The sequence below is a fragment of the Heptranchias perlo genome, chromosome 2, assembly GCF_035084215.1.
Source record: "Heptranchias perlo isolate sHepPer1 chromosome 2, sHepPer1.hap1, whole genome shotgun sequence".
Classification (NCBI taxonomy): Eukaryota; Metazoa; Chordata; class Chondrichthyes; order Hexanchiformes; family Hexanchidae; genus Heptranchias; species Heptranchias perlo.
This window is the reverse complement of record NC_090326.1, coordinates 124514436-124537162: the sequence shown is the minus strand read 5'-3', so window position 1 is coordinate 124537162 and position 22727 is coordinate 124514436. Positions and strand designations below refer to the sequence as shown.

Genomic DNA, 22727 nt, shown 5'->3' with positions numbered 1-22727 from the left:
GATGTTTCTATGTCAGCAACAGCTAGCTGTTTGACTTTGACAAAGGACCGGTTCTGAATTCATAAGATGTAGTAACATGAGCCTGGATTTTCCTCTGCATTTACTGCTCAATATTTATATATGTGTGTGTGTGTGTGTATATGTGTGTGTGCGTGCGCGTGCGCGCCGGGGTGGTGGGTGGGGGGGGGGTTGCGGGGCGGAGAATTGGGACAAGGATCCATTGCACCAGATCCTTGCCCATTTCAACCCTCACCTATTTTTGGGTGGATGCATTCAAATGACACAGTAATGTGCTCAAGACCCCCATAAAACAGGCATCAAGGGTTGCTAAGTGCTGGGAAAAAAAGGCAGAAGTAAGTTTAAAGAGCTAAGCATGGATGTTATGAAGTTTTGCAGGATCCACTGATGTTGGAATTTTTTTGTTTCATTATTCCAGCTAACTACTTTAGCATCTACCTTCTGAATATTTGCTTTGGGACCACCCCTGCATCGCCCCCCCCCACCCCAACCCTAATTTGGACACGACACAATGGGCACTAAATTGGACCATGTACCGCCCGTTGTTTCGGCGCTACATGGCCTCTCAAACATCCAAGATGGCATCTTGGCTGCGCATGCACATTTCCAGCGTGACATGCACCGGACGCCACCTTGGTATAGGAGTTAGCACATGCGCACATAATGAACACCAGAAGCATGTAAAGTAGGGAGAAAATTCGTGCAATCAGTGTGCAACGCTGATTTAAGGTGATAGACTCCATTTTGGACCTTAACGCTCAACTCACCGCACAGTCTTAACCACGCACACCTGAACGTGTCACCTGCGCTATTTAAAGGGACCATGCAGGATTTACAGGTTAGTTGTTGGATTATTACTTCTGGCTGCTGGTGGAATAGGAAGTGTGTTTTGAAGCTCTCTATACTTACTGAAAGTTCCTGTGGAAAGTTGAGAGTGGTTTGGCAGGCACTGCCTTACGGTGCGGAAAGTTACGACCATGGTTGAACAACATTCCTGGCAACCATGGGTGGTCTGCTACGGCTCCCACTGGGCATTGAGCATGACTGGGAGCATGCAGAGTGGCCACCCACAACAGGTCAAGCTGCGAGAAGAGGGAGGATGAAGAGGCGCAGGGCACTGAGCAGGAGGGCGCATCCAATGAGGGCCTTCCGGGACCAATTCTCTTACCTCAACATGACCGAGGAGGATTGCATCCGACGCCTGAGATTCACCAAGGAAGCCGTGACCGAGATATGTCAACTGGTGCGGCCACAACTGCAGCCTCACAGCAGGGCAAGGACGGCATTGCCTGTGGCTGTGAAGGTCACCATGGCGCTGAATTTCTACGGCTCAGGATCATTTCAGGCCTCTGCTGGCGACATGTGCAACATCTTGCAGTATGCAGTGCAGTGCTGCATAAGGGAGGTCACAGACGCACTGTAGCAGATGAGGAACAGGTTCATCACCTTCCCTCTTGACACAGACAAGCAGAATGAGCGAGCACGGGGGTTCGCTCACATTGCTGGCTTCCCCATGGTGCAGGGCGCCATTGACTGCATGCACATTGCCCTGAGTGTCCCGCATATCAACTTGGCCATCTTCATCAACCGAAAGGACTTCCACTCCCTGAATGTGCAGCTGATGTGTGATGACATGCATCGAATTATGGAGGTCGATGCCCGCTCTTCTGGGAGTAGTCACGACATCTTCGTCATGCGGCAGTCCAGCATACCAGCTATCTTTCACCTGGCTTGGCAAGTCAAAGGCTGGCTACTGGGTGACAAGGGCTATCCCCTCACGATCTGGCTCATGACACCGGTCAGAAACCCACACACATGTGCACTGCAGGCCTATAATGAGAGCCATGCTGCCACACACAACATCGTGGAGCACACCATAGGCCTCCTCAAACCACGCTTCTGCTGCCTGGACTGGTCTGGAGGAGCCCTGCAGTACTCCCCTGAGTGGGTGGGCAGATTTGTGGTGGTCTGCTGCATGCTGCACAACCTCGCCATCATGAGGGACCAGCCTTTGCCACCAATGATTGGAGAAGATCCTGAGCCAGAGATGGAGGAGGAGGGGGAGGAGCCGGAAGAGGAAGTGGAGGAAGAAGCAAGGGTGCAACAGGAACCACATGCCATGTCTGCAAGGGCTCTGCGTGCTCGCCTGATCCGTGCCCGCTATCAATAATGTCAGTTACATCCCCCAACTCACCAACAGTCCTACACTCCCCACTTTTCCGCTCCCACAAGACAATCAAATCGCCCTCCATCTGATTGCACATTGGTTTCCCCCTCCACTCATTGTACAAATAAAAAGCACCACCAAATGTAAATTCAAAGTCACATTTATCAATGAATAAATGAAATTATGGAAACAGAACAGAACCATTCACCCTTGTGCATTCCCTTAGTGCCTGTTGTTCATGTGCCTTTACCTATCCTAATGCCCCTATGAGATGCTTCCCCAGCGGCTGGAGCATGGGTGATGGGAGGCTGCTGGCCTTCAATGAAGGAAGGTGCAGATGGCCTTGGAGGACGACCTCGAGCAGCTCTGGGCCGGGAGGGCCGGGGTTCAGACTGCACCATCTCAGCATGGGCTTCAGCGTTCTGGCCTGGCTGGCTAATAGGCAACAGCAAGGATGGCAGGGGTGGGAGCAAGAATTCTGTCATCTTGAGAAAGGACAGCAGGTCCGACTGCCATGGCGCCATTGCCACACTCCTGGGGCGGCACCTTAGCTATTCTGGTGATCAGCTGGAGAACAGATTGTTGGAGGGCTGTGACACCCTGGAAGCCCCGTTCCACAATGGTCCCCAGAGCCACGATAGTAGCCATCTGAGCTTCCATTGCAGCAGTCTGAGCAACAACCGTAGCTTGAAGACCTTTGATGACATTGGTTTTGTACTGCAATGGAAGCCTTGATATCGGCCATCAGACGCTGCATCATGGTGGGTTCCACAGGTGTGCTGATGGAGGTGACCACCTGTTCCATGTTGGAAAGGATGGGCTACAAGCTCTGCGCAAAGCCCTGCGCCAAGTTGGAGCTGGACTTTGGGCACCTCCATGCCCCTTCTCATTGTGCGCAGGCTTTCTGGCAGGCTTTCCAGTGCCCCAAGCATTTGATGGTGTACACCCATCAGCCTCTTCTGTAACCTGGCCCATCATCTGGCTCCCCTGCAGCAGAACTAGTGAGCGACCTCGCCCTCCGGTGAGCTGGCACCTGCGGTATCTCTTCCCCCCGCCCCAGCTCCAGCGCACTCATGCCCAGTGTCTTTCCGTGTGCAAATCCCTCCTCTAAACTAGCCTCTAAACGACGTGCAGTGTCAGTCTCTGGGCTGGTGGAAGCAAGTGTCAGATCAAGTGATGGTGTGGCTTCAGTGTCCCCCTCCTCCTCCTCCTCGGAGGGTGCCATCACATGTTCTTGGGTATCTGCAATGTCAAAGGGAAACAGGTTGAGTTGTGGAGTGGGGAGAGGAGCAAATAAGAGTGCGTGCGGACAGCATCTGCAGCATGTGAGTCAGAAAAGATTATGGGAGGAGGGAGATGTGGGAGACAAGAAGGAGCATTAGATATGCAGAGACCCCCTTCATCGGGACCTCCAGCATGGCATGTTGTCACAGCTGCAGCGATGGCCCACCAAATGACCCGAAGCACTGTCTTGTCTAGGGGGGTGAGGATGTGTAAGTGTCCCTGTCCACCCTCAGGTCCCTCCTGCTGCTGGCTGTTATGCGCCACTTTCTCCTGCAAGACAGAGGACATTGTGTCAGTGAGTATCTTGCAAGGTGTGTGGGTAATGAGCCTGTCGTGGTCGAATAGCTGCCACTGTGTGTGACCTGTGAGTGGCGGTTGTGTAGCCTGCAAGTGTGGTACCATGTGCGGGTACATGTTGGCCCTCCTTTCATCCACCTCTTTCACCAGGGCCTCCAATGCATCATCCGGGAAGCATTTTGCCCTCTCTCCCGCCGGTCCTGCTATCCTTGTGGCCATCTTTCCCTCCTCCTAGTGGACCATGCACGTCCCATTTAAAATGTGCACCTGTACGTTTAAGAGGTGCAGGCTGCCGATGACGTACGCTGAGCACGCTACATTTCCAGCTTCCTCATTCTCCGCTAGCCTCTCTGCAGCACGGGTAGTGCTGGCTGCATAGAGATATCATGATAAGAAGCAGGCAGCTTGAAATTCACGTGCTACCTGTGCAGGGTCCATCGGGCGTGGCGTAATAGCGGATGACGCTATCCGCTCCCGAAAATGGACCCTATTGAATTTTTTTCCCCCAATATGTTTGCCATTGGGGCTTTATCTCTACCTTTCCTTTCTGGAAGAAGAGGAGGAGAAGCAACAAAGTGAGGCCTAGAGGTGCATGGAACCCATTCACTTGCACCCTCACACCATGGGATATAGGTAGACGTGCTCCTACCTGCATGTGCCCAAAGAGCAGACTTATCAGACTCAAGATGATACAGAGAGCACCTTCAGGTACATTTCTGTCACACTGAAGCAGAATACTTTCTCGTGACTACCTCATGGCCATTGCATCTGTGTACATCTCACTACCATTAACATGCTGTGATCTACCTTCTCTGTGCTCTGCAAAACGCACAGTAAGCAATTTTGAAAGCTTGCAAAGAACAAGATGGTAGATCTTGACTTTGTGCAATAGTGTAAAATGAGCGATAGCAAGTTGGCAGCCCATTTAACATCTCTCCCAATTTTTTTTCCATTGAAATCAATGCATAAATGCGGCTCTCTTGGGAGACGGTACCATCATCTAAACCACCTTCCTGTCATGACGTTAGAACTGAGCATTGACTCAGCATGGCCTCTAATATGTCAGAATGTAGACCTAATAGTACCATTGAGACTGCCCTCTTCAATCTGGCACCCCAGGCTTTTAATGCAGCAGCAATCTGAGCATTCATGGTGGATGCACAGATTGCCCCTAGGGTCTCTGTTGTGGGGGCCTCACCCAAAGATGTCTCTGGAGCTATCACATGCACTTACCTACCTGGTCTCCTACTTCCCTGTATTTCTAGGGGGATGGAGTATAAAAGCAGGGAAGTCATGCTACAACGGTACAGGGTGCTGGTGAGACCACACCTGGAGTACTGCGTACAGTTCTGGTGCCCTTATTTAAGGAATGACATACTTGCATTGGAGGCAGTTCAGAGAAGGTTCACTAGGTTGATTCCAGATATGGAAGGGTTGTCTTATGAGGAAAGGTTGAACAGGTTGGGTCTATACTCATTGGAGTTTAGAAGAATGAGAGGAGATCTTATTGAAACATACAAGATTCTGAGGGGACTCGATAGGCTAGATGCTGAGAGGATGTTACCCCTCATGGGGGAATCTAAAACTAGGGGGCATAGTCTCAGAATAAGGGGTGGCCCATTTAAGACGGAAATGAGGAGGAATTTCTTCTCCCCGAGGGTCCTGAATCTTTGGAATTCTTTACCCCAAAAAGCTGTGGAGGCTGAGTCATTGAATACATTCAAGGCTGAGTTAGACAAATTTTTGATCAGCAAGGGAGTCAAAGGATATGGGGAAAAGGTGGGAAAGTGGAGTTGAGGTAAAAATCAGATCAGCCATGATCTCAGTAAATGGCAGAGCAGGCTCGAGGGGCTGAATGGCCTACTCCTGCTCCTATCTATTATGGTCTTATGGTCTTCCCAACCAATTTCCAATTCATGTACAAAGTTGCCTCCAACTCCACGTGCTTTTATTTTTGCTAATACTCTCTTGTGCACAATCTTATTAAATGCCTTCTGAAAGTCCATATAGACAACGTCAATAGACACTCTCTTATTCATCACGCTAGTGACGTCCTCGAAAAATGTTACTAGATTAGTCAGATGAGACCTTCACAAATTCTTGCTGACTCTCTTTGATCAGCTCATACTTGTCCAAGTATAGAAGGAGTGACATAAGGGTTTCATGAGATGGTTCATTAAGAAATAAGAAGAGAAAGAAAAGAAACAGAATGTTATGATAAACCCTAAGTTTATTCATGCTTCCTCCTTCACAATTTCCACGCCCTTGATAGCCTCCCTGCCCAGGATATGGATGGTTTCTTCCTCGGACACAATGAGAGGTTATAGAATTGGGGGGCCTCATCACTTGTCACTGATCTTTCCCAAATGGTATGGACCGCAAGAATGAAAAAAAGAGAATTCCCTTTATCCCTATGACATGCAGTTAAACATAATAGTCATCGTGCAGCCTATAAGTGTGTGGAACAAGCATTTGTGGGATCTGTGCTTTATGAGTGAAGAAACATTTCCAGGTGAAGGCTGGGAATGCAAAGGGCCCTGTTATACCTCCTGGAGCTTAATGGCATGCTATTTAAGATTTGTAACAGTGTGAGGGGCAATCCATTGTAAAACATGTTGGGGGCGAAATTGGGCCGTGTAGCGCCTGTTTTGTAGGTGCTCTGCAGACACCTAAGCCACGGAAATGGCGTCCGAGATGTGTGCGCACACTTCCGACATGAAGTACGCAGGACACCACCTTGGTAAAGGCGCGTCCGCACACGCACCTAATGAACGCCGGCAGCATGTAGAGTAGGGAGATTATGTGCAACACTGATTTAAAGGAACCGCTGCTATTTTGGAACTCCACACTCCATCCAACGCACTGTCTTAACCCTACACAGCTGAACACGAAGGACCCCACATCAGCGCTACTTAAAGGGATCATGAATGAGTTACAGGTTGATTATTTCTTCTGGCTGCTGATGCATTTGTACGTGCTTTTGGAGGTTTCCTATACTTGGATCAAGTTTGAATACTCTGCTGGGAGTGGCTGACAGGCAACAGGTGCACTGGTGGAGTGGTAGGGGTGGGAGCAGGAATGCTGTCATCCTGAGAGAGATCAGCAGGTTTATGTTCCATGGAGCCTCTGCCACATGCTGCCTCCTGTTATGTGCCAACTTCTCCTACAAGAAAGAGGGAAGCGTGTCAGTGGGTGTCCTGCAGGATGTTTGGGTGATATGGTTGTCATAGCTGAATAGCTGCCAGTGTGTGTGACCTGTGAGTTGTGGGTGTGCGGCTTGTAACAGTGGTAATGTGTGAGTGTAAGATGAAGCATTTGACTGGAAGAGTTGAGTACTGCTTGAAAGAGTTTGTTCGTATGTGAATGATGGGGGGTGTAATGTGTGGAGCAGAGGATGCGACTAGTGGTACAGTTGGTAGGATATGCCACTTGAAACTTGAACTCACTCACCTTGACCACTCGTGTCAGATCATTGAACTTCTTCCTGCACTGCATCCATGTTCTTGAACCTATGCTCCTGGGATTGACCTGGTCCGCTGCTGCCTCCGACTGCATCTTGAGCGTATGTCTGGAGGGCCTCTAGACCCCCTGGAGATATAGGATGCCCCTCCTTCTCTCCACCTCTTCCATCAAGGCCTCTAGTGCATTATCAGAGAACCTTGCTGCACGCTGTCATGCAGGTGCAGCCATTTTTCAATATATTGCAGCACAGATTCAGTTCCCAATTGACTTCCACCACTTCCTGCAGCCACAGTACACCTCCCATTTAAGAGATGCAGGTTGCCTTTAAGTAGCACCAGCCACTCCCGATATCGGGGCCCTCTGCTGATGCTTGCAGCCAATCAATAGCACAGGTAGCACTGGCTGCACGCAGCAATCATTTAAATCAGCAGGCAGCACGAATGTTACGTGCACTGCAATCCCAACGCCCATTTTCAGGGTTTATCCATTATAACCCCCACTTAGTACAATGCATTCTTGGAAGGTGTGGCTGGCTCCTCTTACCTTGTTTACATTAAGCTTTTGGCAGCACTGTGTGGCTGTGTGCAAAATGTTGGAATTGGCATCAACTGTCCTGACCACTTTCCACTTTTCTACTGCAGCTGATTTTTTGGCCTTTACCGATATAGCAGGCGGCGCACTGCCAGCTTGTAAAGAGCATGCGCTTTCTGCCCGCCATATTAGGAACATAGGAACATAGGAACAGGAATAGACCATTCAGCCCCTCGTGCCTGCTCCACCATTTGATATGATCATGGCTACTTTGTGTTATTGGCAAACTTGGATATATAGCTCTCTATTGTGTTATCCAAGTCATTAATAAATATAGTGAATAATTGAGGTCCCAGCACAGATCCTTGTCGGACACCACTAGTCACTTCCTTTCAATTTGAGTACATACCCATTATCCCTACTCCTTGGGGGTTTTCTGTTCGTGAAAGACCCGCCCTCCTGAGTCTGACTTCCTGAAGCAGCATTTGAACATCAGTATCTGGGGATTGGAGCTGCTTCATGCCCTGCAACATACCCTCCCTGATATTTTCAGATGAAGAATATTATTGCTTGCATGCAACACAAACTTTTGTATCGTAGCCCCTTTAAGTCACCCCAGGCTTTAAGTCCTGCAGTAGCACTATATTTCCCGACCCCAATGGGTGAGTTTCCAGTGACAGGCATTTGCTATACCTGGAGCTCACCTGAATTATACAAATCATGTCAATCCCAGAAAATACTTACCACGTTAGCATCTGCAAATTGGGGTGGGGGGGAGGTAGTGTGGAGTTGGGGGTGTGGGGAAGAGGATGTGTGCTATGCAGCAATCCTCTCCAACAAAATCAGTGGAATTAGCTGTCGGACATCGGACAGGCATAAGTCCCATTCCACCACATTTCTGGCAACGACTGTACCTTTTTCTCTCTTTCTCCTCCTGACCCTTAAAAAAAGGAATCAATCCACTTTGGGATCTCTGCCGATATAAGAAATGTTTGCAAATGTAAAAAGAAAACACCCTGCACTTAAATAGTAACATTAAAAGTGCTATTTATACATTATAATATTGACGAGTATATTCCGTATTAAGAGCAGTGGTGTGCTATTCATGCTTGGTCAGCAGCCAATTCAGTCTTACCTCCCTTATGTGGTTTGTACTGATTACTATGAAGTGTTAATGGTGTTTTAGTTTGTTTGTAAATATTGATTTAAGTATATTTTAGCTACTTTTTCCACAAAAGCAATAAGCTATAGCATCCATTTTAACAATGGAAATGCCTGGAAGTGCTGTAAATTAGATTTTGCGCCAGTAGAGTCGCTCATGTATTTATGGTTCTTTCTTTCAAGCTTGTGGCGGTACATTCCATGGATCATCTGGCACTGTCACCAGCCCGACTTACTCACACACCAAATACCACAACAACATTAACTGTACATACCACATCATTGTTGGAGAGAACAGGATTGTTAAACTGAAGTAGGTGAAGAAATATTCCTCTTTTTGTGTTCTTTTTAAAAATGTTCTCACCAATTGTCTCCCCTCCTTTCTGAAGTCATTGACTTTGGCATTGCTAGGGGTACAGTTTCATGGGCACTGGTCGCCCTCCGATACTTTGCCTACTTAGCCATCATTCACATGTGAGAATCGATGAATGTTAATGAGTGTCATCAGGGTATTCAACCACAGTGGGCATCACAGTTGAACCCAATCCTTTCCTCATCTGATATTCATGCATGGGCATTTTTAGCTGGGGCGATCAAGAACAAGAACCCTGGCTGAATTTCTCTTCCCTAACCTGAGGCCAGTTGTAGCACTCCTGTCACTGTTCCAACTGAGATCAATGAATACATCATCGACTGGGATCTTAGACTGAATGGCTCAGCTAATTACTGGATAAACTTGTTAAGCAAGCATTCTCCTTTTATTGAAGCCTTCAATTTCTGCATTATGATTAGTTTTAGGGTAAAATACAGAGAGAATGTTGATGTTCCTTCAGGTCTTGGCCATACCCTACCTGGATTATGGCAAAAATTTGTCCACATTAACTGTCAATGCACTTCAGAATAATTCATTGTATGTGAAATGTTTTGAACTGTTTCTCAGAGATGTAATAACATGCTATAAAATGCAAATCTTTATCAAATTTTCTTAATTTATAATAACAATCAATAACAAGAGCAGCAAGAATGTTTTCAACATTCAGAGCTCCAAATTATGTAAATAGAGTCACAGAACTGAACTTGTTAGATCAGAGGCCAGTTGTAGCTGTAGCACTCCTATCACTGATGTACACACATGTTTAACAAGTTTGTCTGTGATTTATTTCACCATTATTCTGGCAGAGGCATTGAGCCATTTAAAATGAATAGGTCTGTATTCTAGTATCGGATGGAATAATTTCAGGGCCATTACGATAAACATATAAAAAGTATTTTAGCCTTTTAGCCAAAGTGCCTATCAAGTGGAAGTCATAAAGGATAGAACATTTGCTATTGTAATATAAGATCACACTGAAATACTTTGGTAATCTAGTTGCTTTCTTTCTTAGATTCAACAAATTCGACCTTGAGATGTCATCAGCATGCATCTTTGACTATGTGGCTGTCTATGATGGTTCAAACACTTTTGCACCACTTTTAGGCCAATTCTGTGGCTCAGCAATTCCACCAATTCTGAAGAGTACCAACAACTCTATATTCCTTGTGCTTAAAACAAACTTCTTTAATACTTATGAAGGATGGAGGGCTTCATATATGGAGACATTGGGTAAGTGACAAATGGAATTTGAGAAGTAAATTAAATGCAAACTATATCTTGAAGCTTTACTCGATTTCTCTCTTTTCCAGAATTTTAGGCCATATTGGCTCCGATATCTATGGGGAGACAGGGAGGGAGCGTGGGCAACTGTCAGCGGCCGGGAAACCCAGAAATACGGGAAAGGCGAAGGTCCCTCAGAATTTAATGGCATGACCTCAGTAGAATTTCTGTGTTCAGTTTCCCTCCCAGCAATTGGCCAGGTTGAGAGGCTGGCTGGATGCCTGCTGTACAAAGCTGCAGCCGAGGAACGGAGAGGAGGGAGGGAGGGAGAGATCGTGGGGGGTGGGGGGCGGGGAGGGAAGAGATCGCAGTGGGGGACGGGTCAGATCACGGAGGAGAGATCGTGGGGGAGGGGAGATCGGATCGCGGGGCAGAGGGATCGGATTGCGGGGCAGAGGGATCGGATCGCAGGGTGGTCTGAAGATCGAGGGAAAGGGGTTAGCCAATTGCGGGGATGGAGGCAGATTGAGGGGGATCTGGAGATTGCGGGGAAGGAGCGATCACGGCAGGTTTGCTTGGGGGGGCCGGGGGGAGCACTCCTGCTCTTCCTGGCCCACAAGCAGGGCTGGAAAAGCATTTACCTGCTAGATCTGGCAGTTCTCACTTCCCGTTAGCTGTTGGGTTTCCCGAGCCCCGGTGAACCCAGCCCGCAGCCGTTAAATCCAAATGGCTGCAAAAATCTAAGGCACAGGGTCTCATTAACATATTATAATTAACGACCCTAATCTCAAGAGCAGTTTACTCTCCCAGCCTCCAACCCACCCCAGTTAAACCTGAAGTAGGCACGTTCGCAGCGGGTTGGGGTCAGGTTTCCCATTTGTAACAATTTAACCCCAACACTGTCCCACTTGTCCTGGGGAGTTAAAATTCCACCCATTGCATCTAGAAAATTCTTGTGATATATTTGAAGAAATTTATTTTATTGCTCCAAGATGATTTTTAGGCTGAAAACTCTTCAATAAATGATATTTGTAAAGGGTACTATCATTCCCAGGGTTGAATTTTTTGAAGTGCATATTTAAGGGTTGAATTTCAATATTGAAGGTCTGATATGATGGACAGCAAACCAATGAAAGAGGGCAGAATAGGCAGCACATTGATCATCACTTTATCACAGAAACCTGTTTTGACCTGCATAAAATACTCAGATGTGCAGTGAAGTGTTAATTTCAGAAATGAGCTGGCTATAAAGTACTATTCCTAGCATATTCAGCACATGAACCACTGCATTTTTGTTTAAGTGACAACTTGTCACTAGGTGAGAATCTCAGAGTAAAAAGATAATTAGAACTGATGCAGACTGTCCACTGAACATGCATTTATCAGTGGTCTGAAGGACAGGTTGTCTCTTTAAATTTGATTGAATGTGAATGATTGAAAAAGTATGCAATACCACCAGAATGCAGTTCAGTGCATATTGTATTTGACATGCGTTCACAAAAAAGATAAAAAATCTCCTAATAAATCTGGAATTAATAATTTTAGATTAAAACTGGAAGGTGACCTGTAGGATGTATCACTCCACATTAAAAAATCCCAGTGCAGAAGTTCTCATCAAAGAAACAATCCATATTCTGGTAAAAGAGAGATATTGAAGTTGAAATCATGTTGTACAATATAAATAATAAATGCTTTGCATGAAATTCCTATTTTAACAAAGTCTATTTACAGTAAATGAGAAATCATTCTGAGAACGAAATAAAGTTGGGTTTTATTTCCTGAAGATGAGTAGGTTATGGGGTAAATCATATAAAGTTACAGCACAGAAGGAAACCGTTCGGCCCATCTTATCCATGCTGGCCGAAAAAGAGCTATCCAGCTTAATCCCACTTTCCAGTACTTGGTCCGTAGCCCTGTAGGTTACGGCACTTCAAGTGCTCATCCAAGTACTTTTTAAATGAGTTGAGGGTTTCTGCCTCTACCACCCTTTCAGGCAGTGAGCTCCAGACCCCCACCACCCTCTGGGTGAAAAAAATTCTCCTCAGCTCCCCTCTAATCCTTCTACCAATTACTTTAAATCTATGTCCCCTTGTCACTGAACCCTATGCAAAGGGAAGTAGGTCCTCCCTAGCCACTCGACCTAGTCCCATCATAATTTTATACATCTCAATTAAATCTCCCCTCAGCCTCCTTTGTTCCAAAGAAAACAACCCCAGCCTATCCAACCTTTTCTCATAGCTAAAATTCTCCAGCTCTGGCAACATCCTCGTAAATCTCCTCTGTGCCCTCTCTAGTGCAATCACATCTTTCCTGTAATGTGGTGACCAGAACTGTACGCAGTACTCAATCTGTGGCTTAACCAATGTTTTATACAGTTCTAGCACAACCTCCCTGCTCTTATATTCTATGCCTCGGCTAATAAAGGAAAGCATCCCGTATGCCTTTTTAACCACCTTTATCTATCTGTCCTGCTACCTTCAGGGGTCTGTGGACATGCACTCCAAGGTCCCTTTGTTCCTCTACTCCTCTCAGTATCCTCCCATTTATTGTGTACTCCCTTGCCTTGTTTGCCCTCCCCAAATGCATTACCTCACACTTCTCTGGATTGAATTCCATTTGCCACTTTTCTGTCCACCTGATTTGATTGTGGTATTTAAAATAATGAAGGGTATTGATAAGGTAGTTAGGGAATGACTCTTCTCTTCAGTAGTGGAATCTGAAACAAGAGGACATAATCTGAGAATTCAAGTTAAGCTGATTAAAAGTGAATCTAAGAAAAAGCTCTTCATTCATATGGTTATTACAGTGTTGAAAGTATTAACCCAGAAGGTGCTAAATGGACTCCTAAGCCTCCAATATATAGATAGCTTTTTGGCAACCAAAGGTATTAAGGGATATGGGCCAAAGGCATGTATATGGAGTTAGATCACAGATCAGCCATGATCTTATCAAATGGCGGAGCAGGCACGAGGGGCTGAATGGCCTACTCCTGTTCCTATGTTCCTAATATGGCGGGCAGAAAGCGCATGCTCTTTACAAGCTGGCAGTGCGCCGCCTGCTATATTGGTAAAGGCCAAAAAATCGGCGTGCAATGCCCATGCCTGAAACAGGTGTTAAGCTCTTTTCATATGCAAATAAGGGGACTAACTCCTGCTTGAAGCCCCCACTGGAAGATTGGGTTGCCCTGAGACGTGAGCTTGTAGGTGATGGAAAGGACCTGCTTTAGTAGCCACTACATTTATGTGGCTGCTCCGGTTGAGTTTCTGGTCAATGGTGATATTGATGGTGGGGTCCCCAGGGCCTGATAATCTGCATCCCAGAGTACTAAAAGAGGTAGCCATGGAAATAATGGATGCATTGGTTGTTATCTTCCAAAATTCTATAGATTATGGAACAGTTCCTGCAGATTGGAGGGTGGCAAATGTAACCCCACTATTTAAAAAAGGAGGGAGAGAGAAAACAGGGAACTATAGTCTAACATCAGTAATAGAGAAAATGCTAGAGTCTATTATAAAGGATGTGATAATTGGACACTTAGAAAATATCAACGGGATTAGACAAAGTCAACATGGATTTAGGAAAAGGAAATAGCGTTTGACAAACCTAGTGCAGTTTTTTGAGGATTTTAACTGGTAGAATAGATAAGGGAGAACCATTGGATGTGGTGTATTTGGATTTTCAGAAGGCCTTTGATAAAGTCCCACACAAGAGGTTAGTGTGCAAAATTAGAGCACATGGGATTGGGGTTAATACACTGGCATGAATTGAAAATTGGTTAACAGACAGGAAACAGAGAGCAGGAATAAATGGGTCTTTTTTGGGGTGGCAGGCGGTGACTAGTGGGGTACTGCAGGGATCAGTGCTTGGGCCCAGCTATTCACAATATATATCAATGATTTGGATGAGGGAACTATATGTAATATTTCCAAGTTTGCTGACGACACAAAACTAGGTGGGGTTGTGAGTTGTGAGGAGGATGCAAAGATGCTTCAAGGCGATTTAGACAAGTTGAGTGAGTGGGCAAATACATGGCAGATGCAGTATAATGTGGATAAATGTGAAGTTATCCACTTCAGAAATAAAAACAGGAAGGCAGAGTATTATTTAAATGTTGATAGATTGGGAAATGTTGATGTACAAAGGGACCTGGGTGTCCTTGTACACCAGTCACTGAAAGCAAACATGCAGGTGCAGCAAGCAGTTAGGAAGGCAAATGGTATGTTGGCCTTCATTGCAAAAGGATTTGAGTACAGGAGCAAGGATGTTTTACTGCAGTTATACAGGGCCTTGATGAGACCACACCTGGAGTATTGTGTGCAGTTTTGGTCTCCTTACCTAAGAAAGGATATACTTGCCATAGAGGGAGTGCAGTGAAGGTTCACCAGACTGATTCCTGGGATGGCAGGACTGTCGTATGAGGAGAGATTGGGTCGACTCGGCCTGTATTCACTCGAGTTTAGAAGAATGGGAGGGGATCTTATTGAAATGTATAAAATTCTGACAGGGCTAGACAGACTGGATGCAGGGAGGATGTTTCCCCTGGATGGGGGGTCTAGAACGAGGGGTCACAGTCTCAGAATATGGGGTAGGACATTTAGGACTGAGATGAGGAGAAATTTCTTCACTCAGAGGGTGGTGAACCTGTGGAATTCTCTACCACAGAAGGCTATAGAGGCCTAGTCACTGAAAATATTTAAGAAGGAGCTAGATAGATTTCTAGACACAAAAGGCATCAAGGGGTATGGGGAGAGAGCAGGTATATGGTATTGAGATAGAGGATCAGCCATGATCATATTGAATGGCGGAGCAGGCTCGAAGGGCCAAATGGCCTACTCCTGTTCCTATTTTCTATGTTTCTATATCTGGTGCCATTGAGTGTCAAAAGGAAATAACTATGCTCCCTCTGGAAGAAAATGGTAATTGCCTTGCATTTGTACGCCCTGAATGTTACTTGCCACTTACCAGCCCAAGCCAGTATGCCGTCCATGTCTTGCTGCATTATGGGCATGGACTGTTTCATTATCTGAGGAAGTGCAAATGGAGCTGATCATTGTGCAATCATCAATGAACAGTCCCACTTCTGACCTTATGATGGAGGGAAGGTCATTAATAATGCAATTGAAGATAGTTGGGCTTAGGACGCCACCCTGAGGATCTCCTGCAGCGATGTCCTGGGCCTGAGATGATTGGCCCCCAACAACCACAACCATTTTACTTTGTGCTATTTATGACTCCAGCCACTGAATAGTTTTCCCTGGATCTTCATTGACTTCAGTTTTACTAGGGCTCCTTAGGATCCAGAGTATATGCATAAAAGGAATGCAATGGCTACTGTACATATTTCGGAAGGCATTTGTTAAGCTGCCACATCAGAGACTTATTGCAGAAATTAAGATACATGACATTAAAGGGAATATAGCTGTATGGTTAGAGAAATGAGTAGGGGGTAAATGGATGTTTATTGGATTGGCAACATGTGGGTAGTGGTGTGCTCCAAACATGTGACGTAATACTTTTTGTTGCCAAACAATAATGAAAGGAAATATACCATATTTAACCAAGAGAAGGCACAAAGAGATCTGGGGATGCAGATATGTAGATCTATAAGGTAGAAATGCAAGTAGAAATGGCCATAAAATAGCAAAAAGGATTCTGTGTCCCATTGAATTCATGAGCAAGGATGTGATGTTGAATTTGTCCAAGACATTGGTTCGGTCGTGGATGGAGAATTGTATGCAGTTCTAGACACACCATTATAAAAAGTATATAAACACTGTGGAAAAGGTAGAGCAAAGATTCATTAGAATAATATCAGGAGTGAGAAAGGCTTGAAAATTTGTAGCTATTTTCACAAACTGAGAAGGATAAGGGGGAATCTAACTGTGGTTTTTAAAATCATGAATATTTTTGAAAGAGTAAATAGTAAAAAAAAAATATTTCCACAGGTTGGTGAATCAGTATGAAGGGGCCAAAAGTTAGGGCACGGAGTTCAAGATGCCCAGTTTCATCATGTACCCTCCCATTGTATTCTATACAAGGAGCTCTAAATTATAAAATTTACTATTGGACTATCACTAGAAGAATGAAGGAAGCAGTTAGAAGAAACTTTTTTTTAACACTGTGTTATTAGAACATGGAATGCTTTACCACGAATGGCTATTAATGCACATAAAATATAATTTAAAAGGGAACTGAATAAGTATTTGAAAAGGAAAAAAAGTAAAAGGATATAGGGAAGGGATAAAGAAATGAGTAGATAGGCCCAGTTGATGAGCTACCACCGGCACAGGCACAATTCGCCAAAAGTGAATAAACTGCATTTATTATTTAGCACCTCTTGGAACACAGTTAGAGTAATGTATACTTTAAAATCTAAGTGTCATTTTAGCTAGTGGCAGTTTCTTGATGGTTGATTGAATTTGTAGCAAACAAAATGGCTTTTCCTATTTAGATTTACAAGCGTTGCTGTTCCAATTCTTCATTCATTTCCCATGGACAATGATGAGGGCTACTCAAAGTTTGTTCTAGGCAGGTTTCAGCATTTGATTGATTTGGCATTTTTAAAGAGAATGGACAGTAAGAGTTTAGAGTCCCTGCTGCCTGGATCCAAAGCATGGAATGGTAGCCATTCTGTTTGTGCTTTGTGACTTAATCAGTTAATGAGGTTTGGAGGCACTTTATAGGGTACAGAATACGCTTGTGAGCTAAAAAGCGCAGAATGCTGGCAAAGTGAATTCATTGGCTTAAAAGCTCTGTACACATTATAATCTTGGCCTTGATTTACTGTACTGAATATAGTAAATGAATAGGTTGAATGTTGTTCCTGCCAACATTTCAGATCTTGCTCCAAATAGCTTAAGAAACTAGCCAAATTCTATAATATTCTATAATAATATTTTTTAAAAATCCTCACAGGTTGTAAAGTTTCATCTTATGTGTGCCTCATTAGTACATTCCCACCGATATTTTTGGAACACCGTGCGTCCTAAATATGTCTCATTCCATTACTAAATAACACTGATGATCAAGGCGGATGTTGCTATTATTTAATGGCTTTGGCTACCATGTTTATCACGTCCGAATTTTCTCCTCTGAGCACTTCCCTCCTGAAGGTAATGACTCATGTTGAGATGCCATTACATGGGCACCAGCAGCCTTTCAGTATCTTGCTTAACTGGTCTTCTTCATGAATCAGACTAGATAGTGAGTGCTAGTAGACTATTTTGACATAAAGCATTATAGTCAAGCCTGATTCTATCTTCACCTAACACCCGGACATGTGTTTCCAGGAAGGGCACTGGACAGCAGCCAGGATTCTGCCTGTTATATTTTTCTTCCTCTTTACTCGAGGAGGGTCAAATCCAATTGTAATGTTCCCCTGCCTTCCTGATGCAAATAAAATCTATTACCATAAACAGTAAAATTAAAAAGAACAGACCTCAAAAAAACAAGATGCAAAATGCTATATGAATTGCATTCCCAAAGTAAAAAAGTTATGATATGATCTGCGACATTATGAAATTACATTCAGTATTAAGAACAGCAATGTGCTGTTGATCATGCAATGTCTAGTCAATAGCCAGTTTGCCCTTTGAATGGTTGGTACATAAGGGTGCTGTTAAGATAGTGAGCTCTGGTCATTGTGAAATCTGATTGCTATGGTTTTAAAATTTGATTACTGCTTTGGCAACATTCACAATTTTGTTAAAGGTTTATTAACTTTGTGCTATTGGTTTAGTGTGTGAATCATAGGGACAGAAAGGGAAGAGAGAATTTTTATCTCAGTCACAAAATTGAAGGATTTTTATCTACAATTTAGCATGGTATTGACTTCTTTAATTCTGCCATGGCATACAAATAGTTAAAAACCAGCTTTACTCACAGAAATATCCCAGCTTTACTTAATACAATTGTTACAGAACAGCTTTTAAAAAAAAATCTATTAGGCAGATATTTAAATCTGTTTGGTCATATTTTAAAGATATCTTGTTCAAATCAGTGAGTCTGTCTGAAATTTTCATAGAGAGTTAAGTCAGGCCAGATAGCTTCTGTAGATGATGAGAAAAAGAAAGCAACTATTGCATGAGAAGATTAATTGTATCATAGTTTAGCACATCAGTTGCAAACTATTTCTTATGTTCCACCACATAAGGAGCTAGCGAAGCTTACCATCTACTGTAAAAATATATTGTGTTCGGCTAGCTGCTTTTTTCGGCCAAAACTCGATAACCATTATCCATTTGCATTAATGTCAATTCCAAAGATGCCAGTTATAGCGTCTTAAGTGCTTCATTTATTCAGGCAGATATAGCTGTGCTTACTCACCTGCGAGTGAAGTACACATGAAAAACTGATACATATTTTTTAAAATATATTTATATTTAACAAAAATAACACTGCATGCACAATAATCCCAGCAGCCAAAATTTAGTGCTGTAATTAGATGTTTGGGTTGTTTAATTGGTTGTTCGGTGAAGGAGTTATCTAATGCTTAGATTGAGACACGTCAAAAGATGAAATCACCAAGTGCTGGCCTTGAGGTATGTGGGCCTCATAATAATTCCCACCTGCACTTAACTGCAGAGTTGAGTACTGGCTTTGAAAAGAGTCCAACTTAAGGTTGCATTTACACTGCAACCTTGGCATAACGGTGTGAGGCCATTTCACTTCGTATCAAGCTAAAGCTGTAGAACAAACCCAGTCTCCTGACTTGAGAGCAAATCAGAGTGAGATCCCATAGAGGAAGGATCATTGGGAATTGTATAAGAAACCTGTTCAAATGAGTAATGTGTTATGGCCAGTGCGTTTTATACAGTTTCTCTGCTACTAAGGGAGCTATAAACAACCTGTGGTGTGCAGAGTAAAGCATTAAAAGCAACAAATGTTTTGCAGCAAGTGGCATGCACTAGCGAGAGTGTTTTATTCAGCTTCTCTTATTAATGAGGGATCCATAAGCAGTGCGCATTAACAAAAACTCATTACAACAAGCTCATATTATAAGTCTGCTTTCCAATGACTCTCATCGATCTCAATTGAAGAGAATCTTGAAATCTGTTTTTATTTATCAACATTGAGAAACACCTAATTTCTTTCCATTTTTCTAGAGTACACTTTTAATGATTTTACTCTTAATATAAGGTTTTCGTTGAATCCAACATTAGAGACAATAATCCGAGACAAAATATAAATTGGCATTTGGAAAAGGATGGGTTAATAAATGAAAGTCAGCACAGATTTGTTAAAGGAAAATCATGTTTGACTAACTTGATTGAGTTCTTTGATGAAGTAACGGAGAGGGTTGACGAGGGTAGTGTGGTTGATGTCATGCATATGGACTTTCAAAAGACATTTGATAAAGTACCACATAATAGATTTGTTAGCAAAATTAAAGCCCATGGGATTAAAGGGACAGTGGCAGCGTGGATACAAAATTGGCTAGGGGTCAGAAAGCAGAGTGTAGTGGTGAAAGGTTGTTTTTCAGACTGGACGGAAGTATACAGTAGTGTTCTCCAGGAGTCAGTATTAAGACCACTGCTCTTCTTGATATATATTAATTATTGAAATTGGATAGCCACGTGGCGAAGGATAGAATACTAGAGCCTGGTCTTTCGTTGCTTCCAAGCCTTTATTCACAGAGATTCCTGTTACACACACATCACACCCTAGCTAAGCTCTCCTATGAAAAGGATACAAGAGAGTCCGCAATTGATACCCACCACCTGAATACATTTAACACTAATTGATATAAATCATACAATTAACATTAATGACCTGGTCTTGGGTATAGAGGGTATAATTTCAAAGTTTGCAGAGACATAAAACTCAGAAATGTAGTAAACAATGTGGAGGATATTAACAGACTTCAGGAGGACATAGACAGACTGGTGAAATGGGCAGACACATGGCAGTTGAAATTTAACGCAGAGAAGTATGAAGTGATACATTTTGGTAGGAAGAATGAGGAGAGGCAAAATAAAGTAAATGGTACAATTTTAAGACTGGTGCAGAAAGAGAGAGTCCTTGGGGTGCACATACACAAATCTTTAAAGGTGGCAGGACAAGTTGAGAAGGCTGTTAAAAAAGCATATGGGATCTTGGGCTTCATTAATAGAGACATAGAGTACAAAAACAAGTAAGTTATTCTAAACCTTTCTAAGTCACTGGTTAGGCCTCAGCTGGAGTATTGTGTTTAGTTCTGGGCACCACACTTTAGGAAGGATGTCAAGGCCTTAGAGAGGGTGCAGAAAAGATTTACTAGAATGGTGCCAGGGATGAGGGACTTCAGTATGTGGAAAGACTGAAGAAACTGGGGTTGTTCTACTTAGAACAGAGAGGGTTAAGGGGAGATTTGATACAGGTGTTCAAAATCATGAACGGTTTTGACAGAGTAGATAAAGAGAAGCTGTTTCCAGTGGCAGAAGGGTCAATAACCAGAGGACACAGATTTAAGGCAAAAGAGCCAGAGGCAACATGAGGAAACATTTTTTTACACAGCGAGTTGTAATGATCTTGAATGCACTGCCGGAAAGGGTGGTGGAAGCCGATTTAGTAGAAACTTTCAAAAGGGAATTGGATAAATACTTGAAGGGAAAAAGTTTACAGGGCTATGGGGAAAGAGTAGAAGAATGGGACTAATTAGATCGCTCTTTCAAAGAGCCGGCACAGGCACTATGGGCCGAATGGCCTCCTCCTGTGCTGTACCTACTATGATATTCATAGTGCTACCACATTATATCGGCCATCGCGTATAATGGGCAAATTGCATTCGCATAAACGTGCTCACTATAAGTGATGGGGACTGTACGACTCACTTGACTTTTTACTGGTTAATACCTTTGTTCGGCAGTTAAAGTCTTAGTCAAAGTCCACTGTAATCTCATTCTGCCATCTTCAAAAGGGAAGAAAGATAATATGAGGCACATGATAAATCCAATAGCTAAAATAAACTGAAGATGGTTCTCTGTTCAATCTCTGGGCATGTTATGAATTTACGTAGATATCTGGGCAAGTGAAAACACTGGCCCCGATTTCAACTCCTCCCGCCTGGTGGAAACCAGGCAGGAGGACAATTAAAATGAGTTTAGTCACTTACCCCTCCAATCCTTCCCACCATGTCCTGATCTTAATCTGCTCTTTTGAGCAGGCGTGCGGGACACCCGGAGGAAGGCAGCAGGATCCGTCTTTAAATATGCAGATCAGGTCCAGTTATGTCATCAGGACTCGATCTGCAATTTTAGTTGGCAGCCTGACTGGGGAAGCAGTGACGGCATCCCCGTCAGGTCATACCTGGTGGGCGCTGGATTGTGAGCCAGAACAGGCCCCGTGGGTAAGTTTGACAGATTTAATTTTAAGTCTCCTTGTGGGCCAAGATGAGCAGGAGTATTTCTCCAAGCCTCACAAGGAAGCCTTGGGCCTCCCTTTTCCCGGGCTACCCCCCGGCCCCCCCATCATGGCCAGAGCACACTGCCTCCAATGGCGGAAAAAGTCCCTCCCCCCAGATCGCTTGCAGAGCCTGCCCCCAAATTAAAAATATGGAGTAAAAAAGAAACCCAAATTGTGTGTATTAACACAATAATGCAAAACCAATGGGCCAGAATTTGTGCAGAGCAGCGAGGCAACACACGCCGCAGCTCCTGCGAATTAAATTAACCAAAATACTTACTGCGAGCTGTGTCATGTACTTGCTTGATTTTGAACTTTAAAAAAAATTGTGCGCGATCAACCCAGCCTCTGAGCAGCGTGAGTTGATGCACATGGAACAGTCTGTGAGAATAGAAGACACGCCCACAAAATCTGTCAGGAAGAGACGTCACACCCACAAGCAGGCAGTCAGACTTCATTCGTTTAAAGTTAGTATTCTAGAAGTCATTGTAAATAAAAAAAAATATTTTTTTTTAATAAAAAGCCAAAGAAATAATTGAATTAAATTAAAGAAACAGAAGGGAAAAGTAAAAAAATAATTAATTTTTTAATTTTAATTTTTTTTTAGTGACCAAAAACTATTAAAATGGGGAGAAATGTGAGACTCCACATTTTTTACATTTCATTTTTAGTTGTTTGACAGTCTTGAAGACTAACCACGTTTTTAAAACTTAGTTTAGACCTGGTATTTTTCAGCGTACCTGCTTGGTGGTGTAATTAGTTACTTTCCAGCTGGGCAGATGAGCAAGTTTGCAATTTTTCAGTGATTTCAATGGTTGCAGCGTGCGATGG

General features: G+C 43.8%; 1 protein-coding gene across 1 annotated transcript in view; it reads left to right on the top strand.

Moving 5' to 3' along the window:
- The window catches only part of cubn (cubilin (intrinsic factor-cobalamin receptor)), a 347393-nt gene that overhangs the window by 288679 nt on the left and 35987 nt on the right, over window positions 1-22727 (top strand). Inside the window, exons 44-45 of the mRNA XM_068007070.1 lie at window positions 9104-9233; window positions 10306-10523. Coding sequence (XP_067863171.1) covers window positions 9104-9233; window positions 10306-10523 — 348 coding nt within the window. The remainder of the gene's footprint in view (window positions 1-9103; window positions 9234-10305; window positions 10524-22727) is intronic.